Source organism: Heteronotia binoei, chromosome 21 (assembly GCF_032191835.1).
Source record: "Heteronotia binoei isolate CCM8104 ecotype False Entrance Well chromosome 21, APGP_CSIRO_Hbin_v1, whole genome shotgun sequence".
Taxonomy (NCBI): domain Eukaryota; kingdom Metazoa; phylum Chordata; class Lepidosauria; order Squamata; family Gekkonidae; genus Heteronotia; species Heteronotia binoei.
In genome coordinates, this window is record NC_083243.1 from 80,394,824 (window position 1) to 80,418,246 (window position 23,423).

At 41.1% G+C, this 23,423-nt stretch overlaps 1 protein-coding gene across 3 annotated transcripts in view; it reads left to right on the top strand.

Annotated features, from left to right (window-relative positions):
* The window catches only part of TYRO3 (TYRO3 protein tyrosine kinase), a 110,167-nt gene extending 90,521 nt beyond the window's left edge, over window positions 1-19,646 (top strand). For all 3 annotated transcript variants that reach the window (XM_060262006.1, XM_060262007.1, XM_060262008.1), the window contains exons 10-19: window positions 3,420-3,549; window positions 3,995-4,092; window positions 4,334-4,429; window positions 6,087-6,167; window positions 7,171-7,263; window positions 7,886-8,007; window positions 9,485-9,594; window positions 12,517-12,676; window positions 15,355-15,491; window positions 18,151-19,646. In XM_060262006.1, coding sequence (XP_060117989.1) covers window positions 3,420-3,549; window positions 3,995-4,092; window positions 4,334-4,429; window positions 6,087-6,167; window positions 7,171-7,263; window positions 7,886-8,007; window positions 9,485-9,594; window positions 12,517-12,676; window positions 15,355-15,491; window positions 18,151-18,523 — 1,400 coding nt within the window. In that variant the 3' untranslated portion in view covers window positions 18,524-19,646. The remainder of the gene's footprint in view (window positions 1-3,419; window positions 3,550-3,994; window positions 4,093-4,333; window positions 4,430-6,086; window positions 6,168-7,170; window positions 7,264-7,885; window positions 8,008-9,484; window positions 9,595-12,516; window positions 12,677-15,354; window positions 15,492-18,150) is intronic.
* Window positions 19,647-23,423: the final 3,777 nt, after the last annotated feature.

The window sequence follows — 23,423 nt, forward strand, 5'->3', positions numbered from 1 at the left end:
TTCAAATCTTCACTCTGCCATGGCCACTGGCTTTATAAAGTTGGACCAGTTGCACAGTCTCAGCCTAGCCTGATCACAGGGTTGTGAGGGTAAAATGAAGGAGGGGAGCAGCCCTGAGACTCCACTAGGGAGAAAGGCAGGGTATAAATGAAATAAGTAAATTATACAAGTGGGCAGTTTTGTGTGTGAAGAAAGGAAACCCAGAAAGAAACCATCAATCTTGAAAAGTGTTCACAGTATTATTTATTCTGCTGGGTATGCTGCAGAATATCCAGATACCTTAGGAGACCTCTGCCCTCCAAATACCTGGATAATCAAAAGTTGAGATCAATGCAAGAATTGTTTGCATAAACCTATGCTGATGTTGGACCACTAGGGACGACAAATACAGAATGTGGAATAAAATAAAATTTTAATAGCCAAGTTCTGTAGTCAGAAGAAACAACTACTGGAATAGCACTGAGACAGAACAACAGATGTGTAACTGTTCTGTTGTCATGACTTGATGCAATCAAATATGTGGTGTAACTCTGTAATACCTTCTATTTATTTCACAGAGAATGTGTCATCCCAAGCTTCTCCACCTTTACTAGAAACATCATTACCATTAAGCAATCAGATTTTCTCCTGTCTGAGAAGCAGCTTAGGTCAATAAGCAATTTAGTTTCATACTGTTTGCGGAGTAGGTCTCAGCCCGATGATGCCAGCCTAATGTCATTACAGTCCTTTGCCTGCCCTGCAGCAAAAGTGAAATGATACCAGTCAAAACAAGAGATAACATAGCAATGCTGCCAACTGCTCCTACAGCATCCCTCGCAGCACTATCACCACTACATCCCCGTTGTGTTCATGATCTCTGACTCCACCCTCCCCATGTTAGGCATGCATGGAATGTAGCTGTTAGCATATGATGGTGCCCAAGTGGCCCTGGCCATGATGTCACTGATCTTAGTTCACACTTTCCCATCAAGAAGAGAAGCAGAGAACTCCATTGTGCAACTGGGAGGAAGGCACCAATTGATACCTACAGACAGAAGATAGGCTATCTGCGTTCTGGGGTTTTACTTCTTGACCATCTTGGAAGCAGGAGCAGCAGACTGTAAAGCACAGGAGCCCTGATGACAATGGGATAGCCAGGGCCATAAAGGGGAAGATGGAGTGCTACTGCAGTCCTAATAGGCAGCCAGCTCCATAGCCCAGTTATTAAGAGGAGGCCTGTGAGAACAACTCATATAGGAGCTGTATGTGAAGTTTTAAATTTTTATTTCTGTTTCCATGTAAAGGGAGTGTGCATTTTACATGGGGGCACATATACAAGGAAGAAGGATCACTATAATGTGGTCCTCACAAGAGGCAGCTACAGGGAGCTCAGTGGGAAAGAATAATGCATTGAGAAGCCCAGAATGTGGGCTTTGAGTCCTACCCTGGGTAAATGGTGAAATGACTTCGGCAAAGCCAAAACTACTTTTTAGGGATTTGCTGGGAACTGTCACATTAGATGCAAAAAGCTTTGTACTAATGCTCAAATTCATAAGAAGCGCCCCATAGGAGCAGACCAGTGATCCATCTAATCTAGCATCCTATTCCACACTTGCTAACTTGTTCCACACCAACTAACCACTTGCCCTGGAAAGTCAACAAACAAGACACAGAGGCTCAGGACTTTCCGTGATCTTGCCTCCCAGTATTGGTATTCAGAGGACCACCCTCCCCCTCTTACTGTTCGTGGAACACAGGTAGCACAGCCATATGGCCAGAACTGAAGTACCTCCGTTTCTGGCTGCATGTGTTAGTATACAGAAGTCCCAGGTTCAGCCCTGAGATACAGCATCACAGGAGAAAAAGTTGTGAAAACCCATTCATACTTAATGCAGTGCGGTGATATATCCAATAAAAGAAATCAGTACAAAGAACAATGGCCTTGCTAAGGTAGCTGTCTAACTCATTCATGCTTGCCTTTCATGCTTGCCTATTTTGCCCAGCTCCCTTTAGTTATTTATACATATTAGTCTGCTTTTCCTTTATGGCCTACAGATCCAGATTAAAACCATACTCAATATGGTAAAACCCATTAACCCCTCCCCCAAGAAAATGCTGACAGCCTCTCTCTCCCTCTCAGCTTGGCTTCGCGAACGAAGATTTAAGAAGGGTGCAATAGTCCACATCTGCTGCAGGCTCGCTGGTGGCTGACAAGACCAATGCGGGACAGGCAGGTCCGGCCACAGTGGCTGCAGGGAAAAGTCTGATTTGGGGTTGGTGCTGTAGCAGTGCGATTCTTCCTCAATCTCCTTTTGTCCTCAAGACCAGCTATGCATGCGTTCTCAAAAGAAGAAACAGCTTGGTGGATGGTGTGCCTCCATGCTTTGCGATCTGAGGCTAGGTCAGACCACTGGTGATGGTTGATGCGACAGGTGCCAAGGGATTTCTTCAAGGAGTCCTTGTACCTCTTCTTTGGTGCCCCTCTATTTCGATGGCCGGTGGAGAGTTCGCCATACAGGGCAATCTTGGGAAGGCGATGGTACAGCCTAGACCCCATTAAAAACCCCAGCAAAATGATACAGCCTAAAAGCGCTTAGTGGAAACTTCAACAGATGGTGCAATTGTCATCTCCACAGAATGGAAACCACTATTGAAAAGAACCAGGCTTTGGCAGATGCCAAGTGGGAATCCTTAAGCCATTATCTGTTTTAAGGAGGCATGTTTGAGGTACATCTTGCTTTCTACACTGAACATGAGTCAACAGTGTGATGTGGTGGCTAAAAAGGCAAATGCAATTTTGGGCTTTATCAACAGAAGTATAGTATCCAGATCACATGAAGTGATGGTATCACTTTGCTCTGGTAAGACCTCACCTGGAGTATTGTGTTCAGTTTTGGGCACCACATTTTAAGAAGGATGTAGACAAGCTGGAACAGGTCCAGAGGAGGGTGACGAAGATGGTGAGGGGTCTGGAGACCAAGTTCTATGAAGTAAGGTTGAAGGAGCTTGGCACATTTAGCCTGGGGAGGAGGCAGCTGAGAGGTGATATGATCACCATCTTCAAGCACTTGAAGGGCTGTCGTTTAGAGGATGGTGTGGAATTGTTTTCTGTGGCCCCAGAAGGTAGGACCAGATCCAACAGGTTGAAATGAAATCAAAAGAGTTTTTGGCTCAACAGTAGAAAGAACTTCCTGACAATTAAACCAGTTCCTTGGTGGAACAGGCTTCCTCAGGAGGTGGTGGGCTCTCCTTCCTTGGAAGTTTTTAAACAGAGGCTAGATGGCCATCTGTCAGCAATGAGGATCCTGTGAATTTAGGGCGAGATATTTGTGAGTTTCCTGCATTGTACAGGTGGTTGGACTGGATGACCCTGGAGGTCCCTTCCAACTCTATGATTCTAGGATTCTATGAGTCTCACAGAGGTTTTCTTTTCTGCCCAGGAGGACAGAGGCAGGCCCCTTATGGTACATCCTGGGTCCCTGTGGTTCTAGGAATTCTTACTGCACTCGTTACAGCTGTTTCGTTGGCACTAATCCTCCTACGGAAAAGAAGAAAAGAAACTCGTTTTGGGTAAATGTCTTCTTTTTATTGGTGAAAATTATTGCCTTGGGATGGCTTACATGGTTGCATTAATGCAGACTTGCTACATCATGTGACATAATTGCTAATGATACTGTAACTATCTGGAGTGGAAGTGCTGGTGGGTGAGGGGGGTTCTGCTATTTACAAGGCAGTGAAAGGCGGGAGGCAACTGGTGGTGAGTGGAACAGAGAGTCTGAACAGGGAGAGGAGCAGTGATGAGAACATGTTTCCAGACCATTTTGGCCTGAAAAGACCTGGCTGCAATAGTTTGCCATTCCTAGCCACAACAAGTAAAATACTTACCAGTGTATGGCAGCTCTATGCCACTGTGCCCATATTAAGCAAATGTAAGTCTGTACTGTGCTATATTGTACTTTTTGATAAATGAATATTTCCTTAATGAGAATATTTTTGTTTCTTTTCTGCATTCTAGTCATGCTTTTGGCAGCGTGGTGGGAGGGGATCCTGTGGTCCACTTCAGAGCAGTGAGATCTTTCAACAGAGAAGGCCCAGAGCTTATCGAAGCAACATGTATGTCAAATGTTCTGAGCAACTTTTTCACACAAATCCCATTCACCAACATTCATGGAGTTCCTGTCAAATGAAACTTTCAGTTCTAGGTGCTGCTTTTCACCCTTTTCCCCCATTGACCTCATCATATGTAACCTCAGTTATGACTAGGAAGAAAGACTGAGATTCTATATATGTGGTAGTAGCTACGTTCACTGAGATTCTTTATTAACTGCCCCTCTTTCTGATTTCATTTCTCTAGTGGATAGTATAGGAATCAGTGATGACTTGAAGACCAAACTGAAGGACGTCTTGATCCAGGAGCAGCAGTTTACTTTGGGGAGAATGCTAGGCAAGGGTGAGTGTGAACCAAAGCCTAGCTAAAATATCTGTATTCTGGTTAAGGTTTACAGCCCAATCCAGTTCCTGTGTGGTCGGTATTCTAGCCTATTGTTACCAAGGCAAAAAAGACCCTTGTGGTACCTTAACAACTAAAAGGTTTATTGATGCTTGACTTTCATCAGTTCTAGCAAAAAAAGAAAAAGAAAAAAGCTTTTTCTTCAATAAATGTGTTTGTCTTTAAGAGATTAGGAGCCCCGTGGCGCAGAGTGGTAAACTGCAGTACTGCAGTCCAAGCTCTGCTCATGACCTGAGTTCGATCCTGGTAGAAGCTGGGTTCAGGTAACCAGCTCAAGGTTGACTCAGTCTTCCATCCTTTTGAGGTTGGTAAAATGATTACCAACCGCCCTGAGCCACCTGGTGGGAAGGGCGGGATACAAATTACAAATAAACTAAACTAAACTTACCCAGCTTGCTGGGGGTAAAGTGTAGATGACTGGGGAAGGCAATGGCAAACTACCCTGTAAAACATCTGCCATGAAAACTTGATGATGCGACATCACCCCAGAGTCAAAAATGACTGGTGCTTGCACAGGGGACTACCTCTACCTTTTAAAAAAGATACTGCAGATCTCCAGAATAGAATGAGAATAGGTGCACTCAAATACATTCATTATGATGAGCATGTGCATGCCTGCTACACAGCATTGTGTTGTTAGTCTTTTACATTATTAGAATGAGCCCCAATATTGCTGGTAGCTGTAATTTAGTTGTGTCTTAACTACTTTTCTTGCATATGATCCACTCAACACTTTTACAAGAACTGTGTAGATGTGTAGTGGTAACTCAGAGTCAGTGTGGTTATGAGAATTCCTATGGTGGCAAAGAACCAAAAAAAACCAAAGGAGAGATACAGGAAATATTAGCAAGAGCTGCAGATTTTGAGGAATTTAAAGCAGAGAGCACAATGTATGGTGTTGAAACAAGCCAAAGATTTAAAAAAAAAAATGAAGATGCAATTAGAGGAAAAGGAGATTAGACTGGGGGAGATCTTATGGGGAGGAAACCAGAGTAAGGGCTACTACTATAGCTTCCTACCCATGTCCTGTCCTTTCTGTACATCATTAACTACTAAAGAACAAAAAAATGTATACTATACAGTAATGTAACCAACATCCAACAGTAGACAAAAAAAATCTCCTTGACAACTCAGTGAGAAGAAACAGAGGTGATCAAATTAATAAAAATAATCTCTCCAAAAAGCCATTATAATTTACATGAGTGACCCATTACAGTCAAACTAAAATTTAAATCTAACCCCCTCTAGAATATCAAGGTAGTCAAATCTTGATTCCTCTATAATTGAGGGGGGACAATGACACACTTTTATGTTTCAGCTTTGTTTTAGCTGGATTATGCCTTCAGTTCCTTTATATTTAAAGTTCCTGTAGATTTCGGTCCCAGTGTAATGCGATTTATGTGTATATCTTTTTGGAAATATTTCCAACAAGTGCCGTGCATGGAGGGGGGGGACCTTATACTGGAAGAGGCTTGGGGATAGTAGCTTCCCAGCTTCCCCTTTGTCTGCCTAACAACTCCACCTTTGATGGTCCCTGGAATCAAAAGTCACATGCTTGATCCGTAACCTGTTTCCTTCTTTTGCTTTCTAAAACCAGGGGAATTTGGGTCTGTAAGAGAAGGTCAGTTGAAACTGCCCAATGGCTCTCTCCAGAAGGTTGCAGTGAAAATGCTGAAAGGTGAGTAAGATCTGGGTACCTTGGAATACCTCCAGGGCCTCCCTGTGCCTGTGACCGCTTCTTTACGGAGCAAAGCTGTTTGACATACTTCTGTTTCCTCTCCTTTCCTTCCTCTCTTTATTTCACCTTTTGACGCTGTGTGCCTTCTGCAGTAAAAGTCATTCTGTTCTTGAATCTTTGCACTGTGCTTTAAAATGCTGCAGTGACCACCAAAGAGTATTCCACCAAAACAATAGCAGGAATCTGTACATTAATAAAGTGCTGGGGACTTCTCTTGGCAACAGTAGAAACTGTGGATATGCAAGCAGGTTCAGGATATCACCCTAATGTTGAAATCCTTTCTGTTAACATCATTGGGAGTTTTGATAATTCTTTTAGGAGTAAAACTGCATCCTAAATTTTCCACCATCACTTACATTTCTAATTGATGGGAGTCTCCAAAGTGCAGCTCGTAAAATTTAAGCACAGTTCTTCTAAATCAGAATGTCTGATCAATTGATTTGTACATATTAAGTATGAATCATGTATTGCCAAAGCTGTAGATTAAATTGATTGCTCCTTGATTTTGAATCTGGATTCCAACCATGCCTTACCAGTTTGGTGGTGAATTCTTAACTGGCATTTTCTGTTCATTAATTTTAGGAAGTTACTTTCCATTCCATTAAAAGCAGTGACTTCTGTAGTTGGCAAGAGTAACCCAGGGAAAGACTTTATTCATCTCTAGCCCTTCTACATGACAAGAATGAACCTGTGTCATTTCTCTAGTACCTGAGGACATCTCCCTGAAACACTGTGTAATCATCTGGAAGATGAATGAACAGACAGGAGATGTTTCCTAGTGACATGGTTCACTTTTCCATTTATGCCTGTACACTTCTCTACACAAACATTTGGCGATGAGAATGCCCTGTGCTCCTTGCACTGCCATCTCATGCATGTTTTCTTTTAAATCAGCCCCCCTGCGTTTAAAAGGAAGCCTCAATTTTCCTTCCCTGTATTTCAGCGGACATATTCACTTCAAGTGACATTGAGGAATTTCTGAAGGAAGCTGCCTGCATGAAGGAGTTTAACCATCCCCATGTGACTAAACTGATTGGTGAGCACTTTTGCATGATGCATTTACTTTTGCAGAGGAGAATTCCCAACAGTACCTATTTCACAGTTCCTTTGAATCTCATAGTGCTATGTTAGAAAGCAGCAGTGCGCTTTTGGCCTGTTTAAGATGTTAGACTTTTCTGTGCATTTATATACATTACAATAAACTATTTTTCTTCTTCAGCTCAAATTTCTGCAGCATATTGATTCTCAGAGATACACCAGACTGAAAGTGTAGTAGGTGAACAGGCTAAGAGAGGGAACTCCCTTTATCAGCCTTCCTTGCTGCTTTAGACTGAATATTTGTTGATAATAACAAATATTCTTCCCCCCAATTTATTCCAAAAGAGAATCAGCCTCCTTAGAGGGTGCTTCAGTAGCAAATACATGAGTGATCCCTTGCCCAAAACTCAGTACTTACTGTTCCTGATTAAGTAAACGAGAATTGTTGTCAAGGGACACAAAAAGAAGATCAAGCCCTTGTACTTTACAGATTTAGAGATTCTGCCCTTCAAATACACATGAGAATATTTTCAGCAGGTTGTGAAGAAGAGAGTATGATAGGACAGATCAAGACTGGTAGTGCTTGCTAACTGCTTTTCCCCCCTATTCTTTCCTATCAGGAGTCAGCTTGCGCAATCGGCCAAAAGGCCGGCTTCCGATCCCGATGGTTATCCTGCCCTTCATGAAGCACGGAGACCTTCACTCTTTTCTACTGATGTCCAGAATTGGAGATAATCCTTTTGTAAGCATTTCTCTTACCAACACCCCAAAAGAAGAATAGATTATAAGATCACATTTTGGATCAAAGCGTTTGTTTCTCAAATGTACACCATATCTTTTATTGTTTGGGGCAGATGGGGCAAAATTTATTTTGGCCTGTATTTTGTTGCACAGTCATACTAACTGTGTCAATGGTAGTCTGCTCTGACCATCTAAATAAGTGTATTTCGGCTTGGAGTCTATGATGTTTTCCCTCTCATGCTTTTCTCCAGCTACTGTGCAGTGCTGATTTCCTCTGCCTCTATCCCTTCTGCCTCTGCAGCATCTTGAGAGAACACAAAAGGAACAATGTCATTGGATCCAAGCCATTCTGACTATGTGTAGCAGTTATAGTCCACAAGAATAAAAAGTTAAACACTTAAGTCTCAAAAGGGCTGTATTGTCCATTCCTTGCTATGGTACTCTGATGACATATTACTTTCATTGACCCATTATCCAAATCTTTGAATCTTGGGGGACATGACTCCAGTAGGGTTCCCTATATTAACATCAAATATTTATCGCAACATGATGAGACCATGAAAATGACTTTGTTCTTGAATTCAAGTGTTCAGTCCTTGATGGAGTAATAGTCCAGGCTATGTACCAAGAATACTTACAAGAATAAAAAGGAGAACTTCCTTTGCAACTTGCTAGATCACTGGCTATCAGGTGACAATCTGTGGTTTATGTTCCAGTGTATGGACATACTACTTGTTCCTTGACGGCTTCCTTTTTATATGGTGGTGTGGCAAGTGGAATCAAGAAATTTGTTTGTTTGTTTTTTACTGCCTCCTTTCTCCCTCTCAAGAGCAATCTGCATAACCATACGATGGAACTGCTAGTTCCACCTTTTCTCCCTGGAGCTTGGTTTCAGTGTATATGGGCTTCTGCCAGGATGTACACTAGGTGACTTTGAGCCAGTCACTCAGCCTAGCCTAGCTCCCAGGGTTGTTGTGAGGTTCAAATGGAGGATAAGGGAATCATGTGTGCTACCCTGAGCTCCTTGGAGGAAGAGCAGGCTAAAATGTAATTTAAAAATTCTTCAAAGGGAAAAAACTTTGCTGCATAAAGAAACCTAATGTGAAGGAATTACTCTAGTTTAGCTGTCAAACATGCTCATTTTCTGTGGGATGGGAGAGTGTTGTATATGACTGTGCTCATATATTTAGTGTGGTTCTTGATCATATGAGATTTCCAAAAGAAATTGCAAGTGAGCAGTGCTAGTACTCCCCATAGCCTGGTTTTCTGTGCATGCTCTTGGTGACAGAATGAAATTGCTGATGCTGCAGTGCGGCTGGCTGTTGAAGTGTCTACATCACTGAACAACCAACCCTAGCTCTGCTAATTGCTCTTCACCATCTCTAGGGTAGATAGTGGCCCAAATGCCTTCACACGGTATGACAGAATGTTAGACACTTTTCCAATAACATGACACTAATTGTGCCTCTCTTCTGCAGAACCTGCCTCTTCAGACGCTTTTAAAGTTTATGATCGATATTGCTAGTGGCATGGAGTACCTGAGCTTCAAAAACTTTATTCACAGAGACTTAGCTGCTCGGAACTGCATGTAAGTCAATATCCTTCTTAGTTAACTAAAGCATTTGCAGAGATTTAAAAACACTGAGGAGGTGGGCTGAGACATCCCAAAACTTGTAAGGTTGGGATGAACAACGCTTGTCCCTCAACTGGTTAATGGAGAAGCTTTGCATGCTCTTAAAAAAAAATTCAGAAGAGTCAAATTACATTCCCTTCTCCTAGTACATACGCTATAGAAAAATTGCATTTTCCCAGCACTTAGATCCTTGCAGTCACAAGCCTCATAGGTTTGTTTCGGATGTTATGCGGTCTTATGAGATAACAGTAGTTTCACAAGCCTGTTTGACAGTGTTGCAGAGGATTACCCTTGCAGTTTCACTGGCTTACTCTTGTGCTGTTCTTTTATGAATTGGCCTAGAATCTAAGCAGTGCCAGAGGAAGACACTGGTGAAAGCAGGTTTTTCCCACTTCTTTCAACAGCTTTCTTTGAGCCTCAAACAGGTGCTGACTGCTGAGGAATTATCTTTCCAAACCTGGCATCAGCCTTACAATGCATCAGGGAAGGGGAATGAGGCTTGGGACGTCTCAGCACATTTCCTGTGTAGGTGAGGGTAAACAGGACCAATGGAATCCCTGGGGGGCAGGTTTGGAGCTAGAGTGCATCAGCCCAACAAAGGCAGCCATTGGTAGGCCACCTAGTGCAGCCTGCCCTTTAAATATGTTAGCATATTTTAATGCATTTTGATGTACATCAGCTGTTTAAATAAAACCAGATAAATCCATGCAGTGCTCTGTTGTCTTCATTTGGGGGTACCAGAACAATCACTCCTCTCTGCTTGTCCATTAGTGGAGCATCTTGCACCACTGGAAGTGCTATGGGCAGAATAGTGGTGAGGTGCTTTTACCCACTTTTCCCTTTTTGGTTGTATGGCTGCTTGTCCTTGTGGGGTCCTCCAGACTTTAGCATTGCCTTTTTTGAGGCTCACCAGCAGCTGCTGGTGAAGGGAGAGGAGGCAAGAATCTGCTTCCACCATTACCTTTTGTTGCTGCTGCATAGACTCCAGCTCATTGACTTGTTAAATATCTTTGGTGGGTGTGCACTCTCCTGCTGAAGTTCTTCGACATGACTAACAAAAGACACAGCAAACTCATACATTCTCCCTCCTACACAATGCAGCATGTCAGGAACCTGGTGAAATTGATTCAGGAAGACAAGGCAAAGAGGATTTGGCAAATAAGGAGCATGCTAAATTTGACTCAGGGAAGAAACCCTGCAAAAACTGTACAAAGGAGCATCAGCATGGCTCTTACTTAGCTGCAACCATCCGTCTTCCCTCCAAGCCTTATTTGGGATTTCACCTCCCATTTTGTCTTCTCTGTTCGGGTTCTATAAATATAATTCTTCACATTTTAAAAGAAACAATTTCCAGCAATATCTGGAAAGCCTTTTGTGAGGGACAACCTCATAGATGTGTAGAGGAACTGAACATGCTACAGATTTCTGCTTATTTGTTTAAATATCTGTGCCATGTTATCATGATAGGCAAAGCTAATTCCAAACTAAGTCACAGAACAATTAAAAAACCCAGATAATCCTAATGGACTGCCCGCTAAATGCAAACTTTCAGAACTATTTTTTAAAAAAAAAGCTCTTCTGGAAGAGAATAGCCTTTCATAATTTCCATAATCTGTTAATTCTCCTTAGAAGGTTTGTGTCAAAGAGGACTGGGTTTTCCTAAATGGGTCTCCTGTGTACACTTCTATGAATCTGAGGAAGTGAGCTCTGAGTTATAAAGGCTTATGCGGAAATGAATTTTATTAGTCTTCAAATTGCTGTTGGACTTCCATTTGATTGCCTAAATGATGGCACCCAAAGGTACAACTGCTCCAAGGACTTCAACTGGTGTGAGGGTTTTTTGTTGTGTATCTAATCACTGTGATACCTTTATGACTTGCACTTCTGTAGTTCCAAGCGTATTCGTTGTACTTTCACATTCTTGAAGTTAAGTTCAGGAATCTCATATGATTTTGATGGAATGACTTTCCTTCTCTCCCCCCCCCCCCCCCCGAAATATAACCACAAAGCTGCAGACAGTTTCAGCTAGATTAAGTAAAATATATGGTCAGACTAAGGGAAAGACTAAATAAAGAAAACCCAGTCCAAAATACGATTCGTTCTGATGTGCTGGGAAGCAAAGCAAGGGTTCTCCAAATATCCAGGTCATGGGGCCCTGCACTTCTGGGGAAATGGTGGCCTTAAAATAGTTGAACATTAACAACATTGTGACACTGCTGTTGTTTGAAGGAACTAATCCTCAGATTTCCTTCTTTTCCCACCCTGAAATTCAGCTGCACAGTTTTCCTGGTGTTAAGCAATTTGCTTGCTTCTATTCTGTTCCTCCCTTCCAAACTTGCCCTGCAAGAGCACTCTGTTCTCTGTTCTGGTTCCTTCTACATGTTCAGGTTGAGGGAAGAGACTTAAAGGAGGCAGAGTAGCTTGTGCTTCTGCAACATGCAGCCACACTGACTGGAAACATAGGCAGGGCAGAAATATCCCGGTACACTACTACAGTAGAGAATGTCCCAGTCTTGTCTGTGGTTTGTCAAATGAAGGTCTGATTATATAGCCTTAGCACAAATTCTTGAAGGAGCAAGGTGAAATGAGAAGACCTGTTTGGTCTTGGTGTCCTTCCTCACCTTCAGGGCTTGGTAGGTTTTTTGCCTGGGCACTGGGCAGAATAGCTGGAGATGACATCCCATGCCATTAGATGGGGATGACCTTGGCTCACCGGTGGCCTGAAACATGCCTAGTCGGGTAAATTGCATCTTTTAGTCTCTGTAGGTGCCCTTGCTGTGACACAAGGAAAAAGGTGAATTTTGAAACAGGTGGCCTATATATCTGCTCTTTCTTCTTGCATTTCCTAATTTTCCAATTTGCTTGAATTTGCTTTAGGCTGGATGAAAACATGAATGTGTGTGTTGCTGATTTTGGCCTCTCGAAGAAAATCTACAGTGGAGACTATTACCGTCAGGGCTGTGCCTCTAAGCTGCCAGTGAAGTGGCTTGCACTAGAAAGCCTGGCGGACAATCTCTACACAACTCACAGTGATGTGGTGAGTGTTTTTAGCTCTGTACAAGTTGCTTAACTCAGCTTTTAGTGAAGTTCACTCAAGCCAAAACCAATACTGAAAATCTTGCAAAATATCATGTCAGAAAGAACATAATGTGGGGAGTGACTGGCATCATTTGATCATGAAGGAAGCCTTAAAAGAAATAAATGAACCACTTCAAAAGAGGACTCTTTGCATTCTGTGGGGAAAACATTTTCTGTGGAAAAGGTATAAAATTCAAACCATACTATTCTAAAATGGGCAGAAGTCTGGAATCAGGGTATAAATCTTCAGATATAATAATGTAACTACTGACAGGAATTGAAACTGAAGTCCAAACAAATGGGGGTGGGATGTATACTCATATATCCATCCATTTGAATCTCAAGCAGGATGGATAGCCTATATTTTAACAAAAAGTTTTCTTCCAACCTGGTTCTGACATCAGAAGTGAGTCAGGGTAGAAGAACAGTATAGAAAGCAGCAGAGTTCTGCACGCTAAGTGAGTGGAGGTAGGGTTTAGCTCCTCTTGTGGGCAGGCTCCAATTGTTTTTCCCAAAAAGTAGCCACCAACCCATGTCCCTCTTTTGAATGTGAAAAAGCAGACTTTACACCTGGATCCGTCCCCTCCTGATCACATCTAGTTTGGGCTAGAGCAACTAACTGACTGAGAACCATTTGGCAGAGTAACTGGTGGGTAGAACGACATACTTGGAAGGAGAATACCTCCTCAATCAAGGAGCTCCCTGGTTGGCTTCAGAAACGACAGTGTCTCTCAGTCTGAACTTTGACATATATTGCATGGAGAATGGATATGATACAAAGATGAAAAATCACATGGCAGTAAGAGGCAGAATGTGTTATATATCTTAACTGCAGGTAGTATGATTGTATTATGAAAGAAGGAAGATTGCTCCATCTAGTGTTAAGTTGTGGTAATCCTAGACCAAAAAGGAGAGACTGATTCCTCACTAGCAGTTGCTCTGTTCCTGAGCTTCTGTTTTACCTAGCTCAGATCAGTTCCCCACCAGTTGCTGCTTAGGTGCATTTTGATCTGCGGCTCCCTCCAGTTTCCCCTGCAGTTTCCAGATCTCTAAAAAACAAGAGCTGGAAGTTTCAAGGGAAATTGAAGGGAGCCGATTAAAATGTGCCTGCACAGCAATTGGTGGGGAATTAATTGCTTGAGCCAACGAAAGCAGAAGCCCAGCGCAGAGCAACTGCTAATGAGGAATCGGACAGAGTGCTTAAATTCTGATATGAAGGCAAGCAAAATGATAGGCAAAGAGAGATTCTATACTGTCAGGTTATTCTTGAGGCTCTTTTAGAATGTTTTGTACAGGTAAAGAATTAATCACATACACTGTCACATCCCCATAATATATACAAAACATCTAGAATACTATGTCATTTTCATTCCAGTTGGCAATGGGACAAGAGTCTTCAAAGGACCAATATATGCAATTCTCTATAATAGTAGTAGTCCACATGTATTAGTTCCCAGCAAGGTCCAATAAAATCCAGAAGTCCAATAAATCCAAATGAGGTCCCAGTGTTGCTTCTTGTTTTGATATGGACAATATGGTCAATGGACAATATTCTTGTACACATAAAGTACATATCAGACTTCCAAAATCACTGCTAGACTACATTTACAAACTGGACTGGCAAAGCCAGAACTGGACTAAGCTTTGAGTGGAGGACAAATAATTTTCCCACTCTTTGGCTGCCAAGCCTCCATTATAGAGTGAAAGCCTACTACTATTTGGATTATTGCGAACTACCACTATTATGGAGAGTTGCATATATTGGTCCTTTGAGGACTCTTGTCCCATTGCCAATTGAAATGAATATGACATAGCATTCTGGACGTTTTGTATATATTATGGGAATGTGTATGTGAGAATTTATAAAATTATAATAAGCATTGATGATTCTACAGTATGGTGATCTTTGAACTAGCACAGCATTTTCTCATTATACTGTGATTTAAGATGCTGTGAGCCTTTGTGGTTGGTGTTTCAAAGAATTAATCATGCCATATCATGCCATTTCATTTAGGAATATTCAGGGCTTTTTTGTAGCAGGAACTCCTTTGCATATTAAGGCCACACACCCCTGATGTAGCCAGTCCTCCAAGAGTTTACAGTAGGCCCTGTAATAAGAGCCCTGTAAGCTCTTGGAGGACTGGCTACATCAGGGGTGTGTGGCCTAATGTGCAAAGGAGTTCCTGCTATTAAAAAAAAAAGCCCTGGCGAATATTTCTCTACAGCCAGTACTGGGCAGGTCATGTTGTAAATATGAGTGGGCAATCTGGCTGTATGTGCTAGAAGGGTATGGAGGATTTCCCTGGTTTTACAGTACATATTTTTAAAACTTTGTTGTAATTATTTTGATTAATTGTGATTTTGCAAAGCCTGTTGTGTGGAAAGGCAACATAAAAATGTTCTAAATTAACGAACAAATCTTTATTGTAAAATGCTGCTGAGGAGGGAGGGTATATCCTACATAACTAAAATGCAAATTTCCTTTTCCTCTATGTGCCTAGGTTGATTATCTCTCTATATCACTAGTGATACAAAATGTTTAAGCTGAAAAATTCCAATAGATCAGGTGAAAATAGTTGTCATGTAAATAATTATTTAACCACATTTCCCCCATGCTGTCCTATTGCTTTATTTCAGTGGGCATTTGGTGTGACTATGTGGGAAATTGTGACTCGAGGGCAAACTCCTTATGCAGGCATTGAGAATGCAGAAATTTACAACTACCTCATCAGTGGAAACAGACTGAAACAACCACCAGAGTGCCTGGAAGATGTGTGAGTAGTTCATTGGACCTTTTTTTTTTCTCACCCAAACATGAGCATAACTTCTGCAGCTCAGTCCACATTGGAATGAGCAGAAACATCCTTATATCACAGCTGTGCTTTTTTGCTAGCTCAGATTATTTGTATATAAGCAAGGCTTCTGGTGGGCTGTACTCATAATAGAGAATTCATTACTAATAGAAGAGGGATTACTGTTTATTTCATCCAAAGTTTTTCATAGTCTTCTATCCATCTTAAAAGTATTGTCAGTAACTGCTGCCAAGATGCTTCAAAAACATCTTTGACAACCCACCAATCCTGTGGCTTACTGATAGAGCATCCATTTTACATGCTGCAGGCCCGATTGAATCCCTGGAATCTCCAGTTAAAAGGATCAGGTAGTAGGCGATGTAAAAGACTTCTGCCTGACACCCTGGAAAACTGCTGCCACTCAGATCAGACAGTACTGACCTCGATAAACTAATGATCTGAGTCAGCATAAGGCACCTTCGTGTGTTCAAATAACTTGTTCAACTTCTGTGCTTCGCTGTTTACGTCAAATATAAACAGGCTTATTTAACGTTGAGATGCACTTCTATTAATTCAGGCATTTTGATTCTTTAGAGTAAAGATACACATATATCAAATCATCACCCTGTTTTGAACCGGTGTAACTGTGTCATGACTTCAAAGCAATTCAGGGCCTTGTAGTTTTGAAGTTACTGGAAGTATAGGTATTCTTATAACAGAATTCTTGGGGTTCTTTGGGGCAACCATGAGAGTTCAACCAATTTAAAGGACACTGAAGTCAATGAGTTTAGAAGGGTGTAACTTTGCTTAGGATTGCATTGCAAAAAGTGTAGTGTAGACATGATAGTCATAATCATGTGATGAATAAGTAAAGAATTATGCAAAGGTAAATACAGAAGACACTAAAGATTAAAGGTGAATGAAGTTGCTAAGTGTATTTACAGTGCGATCTTATTCAGTTACTCCAGTCTAAACCCACTGATAGCACTACAATAAAATTAGAGTCTTGTGACACCTTTAAGACCAGTGAAGTTTTACTCAAGGTATGAGCTTTCGTGTGTAAGCACACTCCTTCAGATTAAAAACCAATGATAGCGCTGTTAGTGTGGCTGATTGCACAACTGGATCATGTTTACTAAAAAGTCTGAATTAATAGGGTTAGTCTCAAATTAGTTAGTTTAGGATTACAGTTTTAGAAACAAATGACTGTCAATTGTGTGCTAGAAAACCAATCTCAGAACAATATGCATTGTTTGGAAATGATGCTCTGCAAACTGGATTGGCATTATAAAAGTGGACCTGGACAAGTCCCAGTTCATCTGAGAAATTTGATATCTCTACCAGGAAAGAACTTGTTAAAATTGCAGTTAGGAAAACTCAATTCTTATCTCTCTTTCTTTTTTAAATCCTACATTTAACTCAGAATTTATATTTATTACAAGTAATAAAATAATGCATGGATATTAACAGAATGATCAGCTATTCTTTTTAAGCTTGTCATGCTGGGCTCCTTTAAAATGTGTCATTCTTCATGAGCCCTGTACATGCTTTAGAGCATTTTATTTATTTGTTACATGGAAAATATTCAGTGCCACTTTAAGCAGATACACTGTTCAAAGCCCAGTGACTTGAATGTACCAAAGGAGGTAGCTCTGTTTAGAATAGCTCTGAACATGATTTAGTTGGGAAATTTAGAAAGCTTCAGCATAAAAAGCTGCAAAATGTGATGTAGTGCTTAGACTGTCAGCCTTGGATCAGGGAGACCCTGGATCCAAACCTCACTCTGCCATTGAAGCTTGATGGGTGAACTTGGGCCAGCCACCCACACTCAGCCTACCCTACCTCACAGGGTTGTTGTGAAGATAAAATAGAAAGGAGAACAATGTAAGCCACTTGGGTCCCCACTAGGGAGAAAGGTGGGGTATAAACAAAGTAAATAAATAAACAAAATAACCATCCTTTCATAGGGCTTTATATTGCTGCTTCTTATATTATGGCCTCTGGGTACTGCATAAAAGTGCACAGACAAATAAAGAGATTTAGAATACAAGACAGAAAGATGCATCATCCAAGGACAGGATGCAAACTGATGCATTACTCATTCTATGAGTCAAAGGGGCTTTAGAACCGTTTTTCTGAATCAGGTCCCTTCCTACATTGCATGGCAAGCCGCTGTTTGAACCTGATGAGAATTTTGTAAGGAGCCTGAGATGGCCTGAAAGTCAGCTGTTCAGAGAAATGGAAGGAAAAAATATCTCCAGAACTAGAACCACCTCACGGTAAAAGACCAAATAGAAATCTGGATCCCAGATCCAGGGAGGGCCAGCCGCTTCTGTTAGGCAGGGTAAAACTGTCTGCCTCAGGTAGTAGAGTTCAGTAGTCAATGGAAAAGCTGAGGATTATTTAATTTGGAAAATTATATATTTTATTTTGCCAACCTAGAGTGCCATTTGAATGTTCTGATTCCAGTTCCAAACTTTATTGCTGCTCAGATGTTTAAGGTTGCCATGTTTGTTAATCCACTTTTTTATGGTATTCCTGTCCATGTTGCTACCAGTGAGGCTTACACAGACAGCATTTCTTAAAATGCTCCTGGGTTCCCTCCCCCCCTTAATGTTTTTTTATTCTGTTCACCTTGCAGCTACGATCTCATGTGCAGATGTTGGCATTCAGAACCCAAGCTACGCCCAAGCTTTGGAGCCCTGAAATTACAACTGGAAATGATCCTGGCCAGACTGACGTTGCTCTCTTCCAGTCAGGATCCTCTGTATGTCAACATCAGGAAGCCACAAGAAGCTTCTAGGAATTTCCCAACAACTGACTGTCCCTTTGGAACCTTGGACAGTGAAGTGAACATTGCAGGAGCAGCTGCTGCTGTCACTAGTGACTATCGTTACATCTTGAGCCCCTTGTGCCTTGGGAATGATGCCGAAAGAGAGGGACACCCAGATGCATCAGAAGGGGAGGCCAGGAGCCTTCTTTATGGTTTGGAGATGGGATCAAAACCATGTTAGTCTGAAAGAAAAAAATGACATTCTTCTCTTCTCCAATAAGATTTTTTTTCCCTCTGTGATCACATGCCACTGCTTATACAAACAGTTGTAGGCCACTTTGAAGCAGTGTAGGTTCCTATCATTGGCTCCTTCTGTAGTCAGTATTCTGTTTCTTGTAGGTCACCCTCCCCTTCCCAAACTCTGGGCAAACAAGATTGGGGCCAGCATATCTGGACATTATTATTTGGCAGGTATTCATATTGATTTGTAGTCTCCTTCAGGGCATGAGGAGGGGAAAGCCTCCTTTAGCAGTACTGCCTAGACCTCTTGTCTACCTCAGTGGTTCTCAAACAATGGGATCTATATGGCTGCTTCTGTGCAGTGAAGAAACATTCTGCCCTTTTCTTAAAGTGGTGTTCTGTAGACAAGCATAGGCATCCCTCAAGCCTTACTAAGCAGCTGAACAACAAAATTCCAGCTGTCCAACACTCCACAGGGCCTGCATATTGAATTTCTGTACTTGAGCTCTGACATAGAATCAGTTATGATCAAGGTTGCCATTGAGAGCAAAACGAAGAAGGTGATAAATGCAGGTGGACATTAACCAAGATTCAAACATTTTAAGAGAACAGTCCAGACAAAGCTGGCACTGTGTGGATTCAACAGATATTAAATTATGCAAAGTTCTATATAACAAGACAGGAAATGCAAAATGCATATACAAAACAGAGGTCTATATAGTGAGTGTGTAGGAGGCAGCACTTTCATGAAAAACAGATTTCCCCCCCTTTTTTTGGGAGGGGGGGTCCTGTCCTGCTGCCAAATTTTTCTTTTTATAGGAAGGAAATTGGTAAATTGACATAATGAGAAAAATGCTGATGAGGTGTCTTCTATGCGAAGAGATGGTTTGAGAATTACTGGCTTACCTGGCATTCTACACAAGTTCAGCTGCTTTATATCATAGCTTCACCTATTTGGGGCAACATTCCAGAGGGATATACTCAAGTTTTTTAAGGTCTCATTTTTCAATCAACCCATGTAATTAATGGCAAAAGAGAATAACACATGCTTTTAAAAAAAAATGAATACATGTGGAAATCAATGTTTTTGTACAGCTGTTCCTAACATAGAATATGACACCTTATCAAGACTGCCTGGATTTTTTTTTTGCATACTTAAAATTCTTCCTTTCTGTTCGAACGACTCCCTGATGCTGTGATACTCAGCATGTAACAGAATCACATCAGATGTGATGCACTGAAGTTAGATACTTAGCTGTCCAACTGATTTCCAAGAGAGTACAAATGCTTCACGCTGTTCCATTGCAATCTATAGAACTTAAAATGCTTGGTTTTGGCTTGAATGTCCCCAATTGTTTGCAGGTGGCTGATCCCTCAGAAGCTGTCTGCACAACAGATTGTTAAAAAGAAAGCCACTGACAGAATGTCGTGTTATTCATGCTTACTTGTTAGATATCTGGTTCAACACTTATGAGTAGCCATTTCTTCCTGTCACTTGTAACCTGTCACTAGGTAACCTAAAATTATTGAAGCTAACGTCACCAATTAAGTCCTCTTGAGGGAGAATAAGGCCTTTTCTTCAAATCACTTAACTCTGTCATTTTAAACACTCTTGTTCACATAAATAGGATGATTAAAGGTAGTTACATATGTTACATTTACTCTTCCAAGCAATGTAATTCAAATAAATAGAAAACACCCTTCACCATCATTAAGAAACAGAAATCCGAGGGGGCACATTTTGCAGAGTATGCACTGTTCTCAGTTACTCACCTTCCATTCCATGAGACAAAATAAATGTTCTATCCTGAGCATGACTATTTGTTAGGGAAACCTGTGCACCCTACAGATAATAGGGCACATCATCAGGGACAGATTTACACACACACACAATCCAACCTTGTCAGTGACTTCCCTTTATTTTCTTCCATGTAAAAATGTATTTTTCATCCAAACTTGTGAACACTTTGCCCTTACTACCATGTATCATAGTGCAGCTCTAAAGTTACCCCTTTTAAGCTCATTGATTTATGGATTTAGAAAGGGGTAACTCTGGGATTGTACAGATACTCTACAATGCTAAACACACTTACTAGGGAATAAATCCCATTGAACTCATTGAGCTTTACTTCTGAGTATGCAGGCTTGGGATTGCCCTGAAAGCAACCATTAAGGGCCAAAGTAGACATGATGGAACCCCTGTTTATTTATTCACATTTGTCCCATTAATTAAGGGGCAGATGGGTTTTAATTTTTTAAGCAAGAATACATGTAGCTAAGCAGAGGGGTTCCCTCTTCTGCCTTATCTTGCTGACCTTGTTGCTTTAGCCATTTTTCTTTCCAGCCCAGCACTAATACTATAAGTGACACAGGCCAGTGAAAAAATGCTTGAAATAATGGACCACAGGTAATTCAGGTTAGAGAGAGAGCACCTCTGCTCAACATTAAAATATATATATTTTATTAAAATTAATATATATATATATATATATATATATATATATATATATATATACATATATGCACCACTCAGTAGACACATGAACTATCAAAATGGCCTTTCCTTCGCATAATGCCTTCATCCTAAGGGCCCCTGGGGAGAGCTGTAGGGAAAAAACGCAATGTATTGCATTGTTTAGTAGATCTTAATAGATGGGCACATTCTTCCCTTCTTCAGCTTCCACAAGAGGATGTGATAAGATGCCCCTGCTATGGAAGCAGCTGTGAGTAGGGTGGAAGGATACAAGGAGGCAACTGCATCCTGTCCCAGCACCATTTGCTGCTGTCCTTACACAACCCCTGCCTCTCTGTTGTTTTGGTACAGAAGTGCCAATGATTGTACCAGCCCAAATGGTCTGGCATGCCCCCCTCATTGCAGTTGAGAGGTTGTGCTGCAACTCAGCTGCAGGGGGGAAAGCCCCAAAGAGGGGGGATGTGGAGTTTAACTCCATTTTGAATGCAGTACTTAGCTCTTCCTCTCCCAGGACTGTGTGCAAGAAGAGCATCCACGTATATGCTTTGCCCACATCCATCCTGCAGTTCCCCACTGATACACAGTAATGGTTTTGTTCTGACTCAAAACGAAGAAGTATGGGAGCCCTATGAGTCATGTCAGCATAATACTCTAGAACCTTACGCAAATATACATTGAGAAATTGGGAGGGGGAGAAATCCTCATTTTAGTTTTACATATGTTAACTATGAGAACTGGACAGGAAGGAGTGGCTAATGTTACCTATTTTACATTGTTATTGTGAAGTAAGCCTGAAATATTACAATTGTCACAAGCATTGATTAATCCATCGTAAAGTAGCATGCTCACTAAAAACAGGTCATTATTTGTGCAAACATCATCCACAGTATTCATTTATTGCCTGTTGTATTTGGTTGTGCATACCACTTTCCCATACTTGCAATGGCATGTTACCAAAACTAATAATTGGCATGGGGTTGGTAAAACTGGTGAGCTACTAACATTATAATGGTGATCAAAAATAGTTATGTATGGTAAATTTTGAGACATCCACACTATTCTTGAATTAAGTGGTAGACTTAGGACCAAACAGTAGCATTCAAAGTAATTATCCTCTGGGCTATTACGAGAAAGTCCCAAACTTTAAAATTTCATTTTTCAGTCTGAATCCATATTTGAAATGATTGCTTTACCATAGGTTGAATCTGAGATTTTGAAAGACACTAATCTGGTTGAATTAAAGTACCTGAAGTCAGCATTCTACAGAAGCCTTTCTGATGGCCCATGCAATAATTCAACATGAGTGTAGAGAGAATTTCATTGAATGTTAGGCAGTATCCTTCTCCCTTTTTTTGTTTACAGGAGACACAGGAGAGGGGTGAGAGCATAACTCTTTAATGAAGAATGCCATCTTCTCACCTCAAAAGTGCAGTATGAGACATGAAGCTGAATAGCCCAGTATTATGCCTTTTTACTTGGAATCAAATTTTACATCAGATCAATGGGATTTATTCTCAAGTAAATCTGCATGGGATTGCAGTTTAAGTTTCCTACAGCAGCCACTTAGCAAGAAGAGCAACTGTACATATAAAATCTGATTTTCTGAAGCATGTCATTCAGTTTTTATGCTTTTATAAAATAAAAATGTACTGTGTCCTAGAGCTTGTCTTTTATTAATTAATTCCCTGTCATAAGTTTAGAATCGCTTTTCATGAGTTTTTGGAAAAGAATTAACCAATGTGGTTGTCCCCATTGCTTTGAATCAAAATGCATTGTATCAAATGACTACTGCCATCCCCAGGCTAAAGTGGTAAAGTGTTGGAGCCAGACTTTCCCAGAGTGCACTGCTACCATGGTAAGGCGCTTGCCAAGAAGCGGTTCCTGCTTTTATGTCACAATTGCTTGTGAGGACTGCAGTCTTCCAGAACTCAACTTCATGGAATATTTATGGAGATGAGACTGATCTATGAAGGAGTTTAGTTCCTACTTCCTATGTTGGATACTTCTAGTTCTTTCAGTACTGACTTTTATGCAAAAAGAAAGGCTGTCTGGACATCTGCTATGCTATTTGTTTCATGCCAGGAAGACTATACTATTTAAAAACAGAGACACAGTACTATTAAGTGACATTAGGGTAGCACAGTAAAGCATGTGCCAGTACACTTCTTCAGAAGTATCTGAATTAGTGTGCTTGCACATGAAAGCTTGCAGAAAGGGCTGGATACAAATCCAACAAATAAATAAATATAGCTTATACCTTGAATAAAATTTTATTGGTCTTAAAGATACCACGGGACTCAAACTGCGGCCTGCTGCTTCAGACCAACATGGCTAATCACCTGAATATATTTACAGTAGTGTCTTAATTTGCTCCTTGGCCTTGACAAACGGGAGGCTCTTTCCACAGTGCACTAAAATGGGAGTCTAC